General features: G+C 44.7%; 1 protein-coding gene across 1 annotated transcript; it reads left to right on the forward strand.

Annotated features, from left to right (window-relative positions):
- The first annotated feature begins 592 nt into the window (after positions 1–592).
- Positions 593–7,077, forward strand: POLR3H (RNA polymerase III subunit H). The gene is made up of 6 exons (XM_014882686.2): positions 593–899; positions 2,064–2,160; positions 3,769–3,855; positions 4,828–4,891; positions 5,506–5,713; positions 6,201–7,077. Exons 1-6 carry the CDS (start codon positions 789–791, stop codon positions 6,252–6,254), a joined length of 621 nt encoding a protein of 206 aa, XP_014738172.1. The 5' UTR covers positions 593–788; the 3' UTR covers positions 6,255–7,077.
- The last annotated feature ends 1,117 nt before the right edge of the window (positions 7,078–8,194 follow it).

The following is an 8,194-nucleotide window of genomic DNA, read 5'->3' on the forward strand; positions in this document are numbered from 1 at the left end:
ATAAACTTTCTAACACAATCTGAAGCACTAGAAAAGCAGGCATTCTTTATCTACATAGGACACATAGAAGACTATCTGAAAATTTCTATTCTCTATGTTATTTATCAACCCTGCTTGAGCAGGGAGGTTGGACCAGATGCGCCATTGTGGTCCCTTCCTAACTGACCTGTTCCGTGCTTCTGTGATCTTTGCTGCCCTATCTGGCTTGAAGTTTACGAAAATGATAAATTAAATGAGAATAATCGCAGTTGAGAATTGCTCTAGCTGTGGCATGGGAGAAAGCACCTGGGGACCCACCTGCCGGGTACGCAGGTGGAGGACGGAATTACACAGCATCCCTGCGGATACTGCGTCCCTGGGGACGCGCGGGTGCTGACCCCTTTCCACATTTATATGACCAAAACCAGCCCCCCGAGAGGGTCCCCGGACGCTTCCCGGCTCAGTGACAGCGGGCGCCAAGGCCAACCCAGCCCGGCCCCGCCCCGCCTGAGGAGGGACAAAATGGCGGCGACTGCCGCCCCGCCCCGCCCCGTGTCAATCAGGGCGCGCGACCCGCCAGCCGAGCGCGATTGGCTGCGGCGGCGCCGGAAGCGGCGCGAGCCGGGGCGCGCGGCGCGGCTGGGCTCCGCGTGCGGCAGGAGGGTGAGGGGGCGCTCCCGGCCCCGGCCGCTTTTCCTTTGGGACAGCCGCGACACTGCCCCGCCGGGCTCCGCGCCACACCTCGGCGTGCCTTCCCAGGCCCGGTCGCAGTGCTCCAATTCCCGAGGCTCTCCTCGCCCCCCGCCACCATGTTTGTCCTGGTGGAGATGACTGACACTGTAAGAATTCCTCCCTGGCAGTTTGAAAGGAAACTGAACGAGTCCATTGCTGAAGAGCTTAACAAGAAATTGGCCAATAAGGTAAAGCGTGGGTCACGTATAGGTTGATGCAAGCATCACAACATCCCCGAGCGTTTCTTTCTTTTATTTGTGCCTACTGAGGTGCGTGGGTGTAGATGTGAAGGCCAACCCTGCGACAAAGAGACAGCCACGTATCATCCCAAAGGGGACATTTTTGTAATGGCTGATGTTGTAGTGGGAAGATACTGAGACACCAAATGGAGCAGAGAAGCATGGAAGAGAAGTGAGAGCAGCTGCTGGTTTGTGTTAAAAGGAGCAATCCAAAATGCAGCCTGAAAAACAAATACAAACTAATCCATCCAATGGAGAATTTCAAGAAAAAAATACTATATAAACACATGTAGAACAGTAATGCTGGAAGAGAAGTGAACCTGTTAATAGCTGATTTGGTCTTTGCTTAATAGTTGAAATACATGGTGGCAGTAGGAAGCTGGCCTTTGGTGCAGGATATAAAAAGTGTTTTCTGGTGGACCTGGAGGTCAGAGTTTCCCTGTGCACCCCTGGGACTGTGATTAGCATATGGCTTTCTACACGAGGCCGGTGCAAAACTCAAAATGCAGCTGTCAACATGAAAGGAGCTCAAAAGAGCAACCTGAAGGGTTGTGAGTAGCAGATTATACTGGCAGGTTATGAAAAGCACAAGTCTTCATTCATCCACTGCTGACTGGTAGATGCCTCAAATTTTGTAGGCAGTGAAACTGTCTCAGAAGTAGCAGAGAAACCAAGAATTTGCCTTGTGTCTCCCCAAAGCAAATATAATATAAGACAAGGGCAAGCCTAGAGAAGAGCCTTCTGAAAGCATAACTCTAGCAAAAAGCATGTTTAGCATTTGGACAAGCTGTGGGGCTGGTGAATGATGAGGAGCTGCTTACTGTCTTGGCGGCTCAAGTTCTCTCACTGCTGACAATTTCCCCAAGGGTTTCTCTTTGTAGCAATGTTCTTTCCAGTGCCAGTGAAAATGTGCTCCCACAACACTTGGGTTGGGGTTCTGTGCTGCTGGTGGTGTTGAAGGCAGTGTTCCAAAACAGCCTCCATTCCATCTTGCCCCCCCTTTGTTGCTGCCTTTTGAAAAGGTGTGCATAATGTATGAATTCCATGGTTTGCTTGATTTTGACCTGGTGGGTTGCTTGATTTACTGCTCTTAAATTTTTTTTCTTTTATCAGGTCGTATACAATGTTGGGCTCTGCATCTGTCTGTATGATATCACAAAGCTGGAAGATTCATACATATTTCCTGGCGATGGTGCATCACATACCAAAGGTAAGAGCTTTTCCTCAATTATATTGTGTTGCAGAAGGTTAATTAATGACTTGGAAATGTAAGCTGAGTTCAGTTCTTAGGGAAAGCAACAACTTTAAGTTCACAGCCTTAACTCTGTTCCTATTAGGAGGACAAGAGGAACATGGTGAAAGTCTCTTATTTTCTTTGCAGTTTTGGGTACAAATACAGCTTTAAATAGCCAGTCCTTGCCTTTTCCAGCAGCCCATCTCTGTTCTACAATTAGAGCCATAGGTGTGGGGTAAGGAAAGGGTTAATTTAGTTGAAAATTATTGAAAGTCTGACACAGAAAATAAGTTGTAATAATAATAATAATGTCTGCATGTCTCTGATATTTTTTCTTTTTGAAGCCTATTTTCCCTAGCTAGAAACCTGTTTCTACATTTAGCATTTGCACAGCGTTTAATGTTCTTATACTAGCTGGAAGTTTTGTGACACTTTTGTTGAAACTTAGACAGATCTGGTTCATCATACGTTTCTAGTGATTTTTTTAATAAGAAATTACTAATTTCTTTACTTTGACTCTTGGCAAGTCTGAGTAAAAACTGGAAGTGCATAAAGGAGTTTCTTTTAAGTTAAAATGAGAGTTTAAACTGGTAAGAGAGGCATTTTTCTAGTTTCAGTTTACAGTGTGGAAACATAGGTTGAGCACATGAAATATCTCCTGCTAGAAGGGAGCTGCACTGACTATATGTACCTCCCCTTGTCTAAATTTCAACTCCGAAAAAAATGAATCAAACTAATTTCCTGCAAATAAAAGCTTTTCTAATACTGAAGGAGGATGCCAGGCTTTCTTACTTGCTTTAATCTCCATTCAGCTTCTCAACTTAGAATTACTCCTTGAACTGAAAGAAGGGAACTTTTCTCTCTGAGCTCGGAAAAAAAGTTTGCTTTCAGAATCTGGGATAGCACTTTGATAAATCCCACTGTGTCTGGTAATAACTCTTTCTTTAATGCACTACCTAGTTTAAAAGAGGAGCACTGAGGAGGTACAGCTAAAATGATGTTAAATTTCTCAGAAGCATAGTTTGCCTGAGATTGTCTTAGTGTAGCATTTTTGTAATAGTAAATGCCATGTGCTTAGTTAGAAACATTTTATCTAGCTTGGAGAAAAAATACAGTTATGTTAGAGAACCTTGTTTAATCTGATAATACTTGATTTAAAATATTTCATGTAATGAAAATACAGCTTTGCAGACAAAGACAAAAGGCAGGAGTATTATGAGAAGGTATAATTTCAGCTGATACTCTTGACTGTGAAGCGTTGTGCTTCCATCATAACTTAATCAGAGGCTATGCTCCATGTTTATCATCTTACACTTTCTTTCTGTGAACTTCTTGCAAAACTGAGGAGCTGGGAACAGGACACTGCTGATCAGCTGCTGCCAGAATTTATACAAACCAGTTAGGAATCAGAACTCTTATTCTCGTTTTTCTATCTAATCAGTGCCTATCAAGAAGTTGTAAAAGAAGCTTGGTGTTTTTGAGGGCAATACAGGATGTGGGATTTTGTTTTAATGGCTGCCACCCTGTGGGAGGACTGTAGTTTACTAACATGAACATAACATTAATGATCTGTTTTCTTTTAAGTGCATTTCCGCTATGTGGTCTTCCATCCCTTCCTGGATGAAATTCTGATTGGACAGATTAAAAGCTGCAGCCAGGATGGCGTCCACGGTAAACCGCAACTTCTGATATTAGGGACACGTGAGCTGCAGAGTTCTTGGATCTGTTGAGACACTGATTCAGCTGGCGTAATGCTCTCTGTGGGCTGGTTAATGGCCATTACAGGCCTCTACTGCTGCTCTGATCTGAGGATGGTTGGTAGTTTGAGCCTGGCAGCTTCCCCTGATCTTGATGGTTTTGTCCGCACTCCCTTTTCCTTTTGCCCAAGAATAACAGGCAAGCCTGTCTGGAGTGTAGACTGGATTCCTTTCCTTGCTTCAGTTAACAGAATTTTTTTTTTTCAAAGTGGAACTATTGGCTTGTGTTGGTCTAATGTATTTTTCCAATAGTGCTGTGCAAATTTATGTTCGTTTCCTATACCTGAAAACATGTCAGGGAAATGTCTTTGTGAGCACAAAGTGCTGCCAGAGTCATGGAATTGATGAGTTGCTTTCCTGTCCTTTAGGAGTCTTCCATTCAAGGGAGCTCTGTTGCTCAGTTGTTAAATTAGGACAATAAGGTTACCTTGGCTGCTTTGTTGCTGAATTTGGGCATGGCCCATTCCCTGATAAAATGTAACATCATGAAACCTCAAGGGGGATGTAGGGGCTGTTCTAACTTTATATTGGTCTTTATTTAACATACTACATCTGTGATTTCTAAGCTCTTTTTTGTCACAGACTTCTATAGCATCTGACTCATTTCTTGGAACGCTTTCATTTCCATTCCTGCTCCAAACAACCTTTTCCTTTCCCAGCAGGCATGAAGACTGTGTCCTCTGTTGCTCTATGTACTTTCAGCTGGCTGGTTGCTTTGCTGCCAACTGAAATTGAGCGTTGTGGCTCAAAGAATAATTCCTGCATAATCTCAGTGTCCTTCCTGAGAGAGGAAGGAGAATGAGCCTAGAAATGCATTTTAGGAATCGCTGTGGAACATCATTTGCAAAGAATTGTTTCAGTCGTAACCAAATTCTTTTCTCTGCAGTTTCTATTGGATTCTTTGATGATATTGTCATCCCACCAGAATCCCTGCAGCAGCCAGCTAAGTTGTATCCTTTGATCACCTTTGATAACTTTACTACTTCATTTCAAAAGATTGTGCAGTGCTGGCCCAACAAGCATTCACTACTGCAACAATAAAGGTGCTCAGCAGCAGAAGCTAAGCCCTTCTGTCGGGCAAGTCCCACAGACTGTTATCACAGCTAGACAGGCCCTCACGCTCATTAGGTTTTGCAGGATCGTTGTGCCCGCTGATAGAAATGAATGGCAGTGTCCCCTGCCCAGCTGTAATCCCTGCCTCCAGTCTTGGCTGCGGCTGAAGACAGAGTGCAGGTTTTGCCACATCATGCAATGTCTGCATGCATGTGCGTCTGATGTACTTTCGTGTGGTAGGCGAGGTTGTCTTGGGTCTGAGGAGTTTTGCTTCTCTGGGGCATTTTTCTGTTTCTGGGTTTTTTGGGGGGATGTGTAGACCAGCAGCATACAGCTTGATGCAGGAAAATCAGAAAGATGGGGGTCCTGGGCTGCTCAGATGATGACCTGGGACAGCACATGGCAGTTTGGGAAATAACTGTGAAAAGGCTTTGAGTTCAGTCTATTCTCAGAACTGTCAGAAAGTGATCTGTCAAGCAGAATACTGTTTCCCTCCTTAATCCTTGGCCAGTGATGAAGCAGAGCAGGTGTGGGTGTGGGAATATGAGACAGAAGAAGGGGCCCATGACCTTTACATGGATATTGGGGAAGAGATCCGCTTCCGAGTTGTGGATGAGACATTTGTTGATACATCACCGACCGGTCCAAGCTCTGCAGAGGCTTCCACTTCAAATGCTGCAGAAGAAGTCCAGAAGAAAGAGGCACCCTACACTCTTGTGGTAACTATGTGCATTAATTCTTACAGCCTTGTGAGTCTTGTGGTTTATTCAGTGTCTAAAATAGCACCCCTTTTCCAAAGAACTGATTGCTTTAAGCTGACCGTGAAGCAGTCACAAAATGCAAGGAGTGGAAAAGGGGAGAAATTAGGTTGTTCTTGTGGTTGCTTTGTTTTCTGAGTGTTTTCACTGGAACACTTCGTGGTTGTTGGTGGTTTCCCCTGGGAGGCTGATTTAAAGCAAACTGCGTATGCATGAAGAGTACAGAGCTGGGAGCAATACATCAAGGTTTATGTGGCAGCTGAACAGTCTTTCCTTGCAGTGTTCTGGCATAAAACCCACCTGAGTACAATGCATGAGAAAGGTGGCTCTTAACCAGTGGCAGCTGTGTTCCATAACTCAAAAGGGAGAGATGTTGTATTTTTAGGCATTTTCCGCTATTCTCTATGCAGTTTACAACTGCATGCTCTCGTCTTCTCTCTCTGAACAGGGATCAATCAGCGAGCCTGGCCTGGGCCTCCTATCGTGGTGGACAAACAGTTAGCTGCCATCAGAGCCTGCTCCACAGAAAGTCTTTCCGGTGGATGTTTTGGGGGATAATGGGACCCTGCTGGTGCTCATTGCTCTTCTGAAGCTGAATAAGGAATTAGACCTGCCATTCTCTGTTTTTCCTTCAGCTTCCAAGCTGCCAAAGAGACAGTTGCTTTCAAGTAACATCTTCACTGATGTGCAGAAGTGAATTTACAGGCACAAAAAGCCTTGAGCACAGCAGCTACAAACTCAGCTGGAGCTTTGGTCTCCTGCCCTGGAGGGAAAACTGTGGAGGTCTTCGCTTGCCTGAATTAAGGAAGAAGTTGACTTCAGTGAGTAAAGGCAGAAGAGAATACTTATCAAGAAGTACCACTCCATAGGCTGGGAGCTTGATCTCAGAGGATTAGACATCTGTCATTCTTTTGACAGGAAATGAAGAAGAGACAGCAAAAGGCTAGAGTTAGTAGAGGTGTGGTACTCTGGAGACCTGGAAAGTGCTGCTGCTGGGAGAACAGGGGAGGTGGTGGTGATGTTCTGCTAAGAATGGGAATTTTACCCATGGATGAAGTCAGCCAGAAGGAACAGGAATGAGTTTACCCAAAAGCAACTCACTTAGTGAAATGACTGCTGTGGAAAACTACAGGCTGCTTATTGTGCTGAATGGAATGACTTTTTTGGGTGGGCTGTATTTATACACAAATGAGCTAAACTTTGCAGGAGTTTGACTGAAAATATGGAATTATAGACTGAAATGGACCAAGGCTGCACTGAGCAAGCTAAATCCTTGCTTGTGGGGAGTGTTAATACCGTAAGTGAAATAAATAGTGAAAACCACACAGCCTGCCTTCCTGTACAATTGGTGGGGAAACTATTAGCTTCCTGCCTAGCAGGAAGAAAACACTTGCCTCCTGCAGTTTAGCTACTTGGATTTCAAGGCAGACAGATTTGAGACTAATGCTTTGCTCTATGCTAACAGCCAATGACAAACAATTGCCATCACCCTCCCTGACGGCAGTACAAGGAAAGGAGGGAACAAAACAGTGAGTAAAATCTATGCAGGGCCTATTGCCAAGAGAGTGATGTTGCACATAATTACAAAGCCAGCCACGTTTGGCAGGAAGGAGCTGTAATTCCCTGGGATAGTGGGTCTGCTTAACCTCCAACTGTGAAAACAAAGCCTGAGTCATCAGCGCCCTCCCTGCAGCGAACCCCTTAATTCTCAACTGTTATTCCTGGTGCAATGCCCTAATTAAAAGGGAGCCTAGAATTCTTTAGGTTCACATAGTAACTGAGGTCCATCTGTGCACACAATAAGCTTACTGAATGCCACCTACAGAGCAGCAGTGCTTATACATACAACCATCTAGCTGTGGTAGAAACAACTGTTTGCAGAAACCCCTCAGCTTTGTATAGGTGGAAATTTGGGTGAAACAAGTGAGGAGCTTCCACACAGGCTGTTATGGGGTAGTTCCAGGGCAAGGGGAAGAAAACACTCCAACTACTCCAGGTAGCTGTTTTAGCTTCTTTTGGACAGAGTCAGGTCTCCCAGGAGTATAGTGAGGTGGTAGGTGATGTGGTTTTGTGTGCTGTTCTCATGAGACTCCTCAACATCTGCTCTAAGTTGTGCTTTAGGAAACTAGCTAAGTGTACAGTGCTGGGAAAGCAGATCCAGCAGGTGTTCTTTGAAAGTTTGTCATCGTTGCAATAGTGGCATTGTTGCCCTGGACAGGAGTGTAGGGGGGAAGGTGGTCATAATCACAAGTGTTGCCTGCAGTAGGTTAATGTCAAGGACAGTCCAGGACAGTTGTGAGGGCTCTTTTTTTACCACACTGAGTTATTGTTTGATTTGGTTTTTATCTCCATATAGCAGTGATTTACAAGAAGTTCTTTCCCACCCTCCCAGCAACAATGACAGGGGTTAGGATGATGAATACAATAACACATGACAGAAGA

Source organism: Sturnus vulgaris, chromosome 5 (assembly GCF_052056855.1).
Source record: "Sturnus vulgaris isolate bStuVul1 chromosome 5, bStuVul1.hap1, whole genome shotgun sequence".
Lineage (NCBI taxonomy): Eukaryota > Metazoa > Chordata > Aves > Passeriformes > Sturnidae > Sturnus > Sturnus vulgaris.

Coding starts and splice junctions, on each gene's coding strand:
- POLR3H (XM_014882686.2), top strand. CDS start 789: ATGTTTGTCCTGGTGGAGATGACTGACACTGTAAGAATTCCTCCCTGG. Junction 2,161..3,768: donor TGGTGCATCACATACCAAAG/GTAAGAGCTTTT, acceptor TTTTCTTTTAAG/TGCATTTCCGCTATGTGGTC. Junction 3,856..4,827: donor CAGCCAGGATGGCGTCCACG/GTAAACCGCAAC, acceptor TTTTCTCTGCAG/TTTCTATTGGATTCTTTGAT.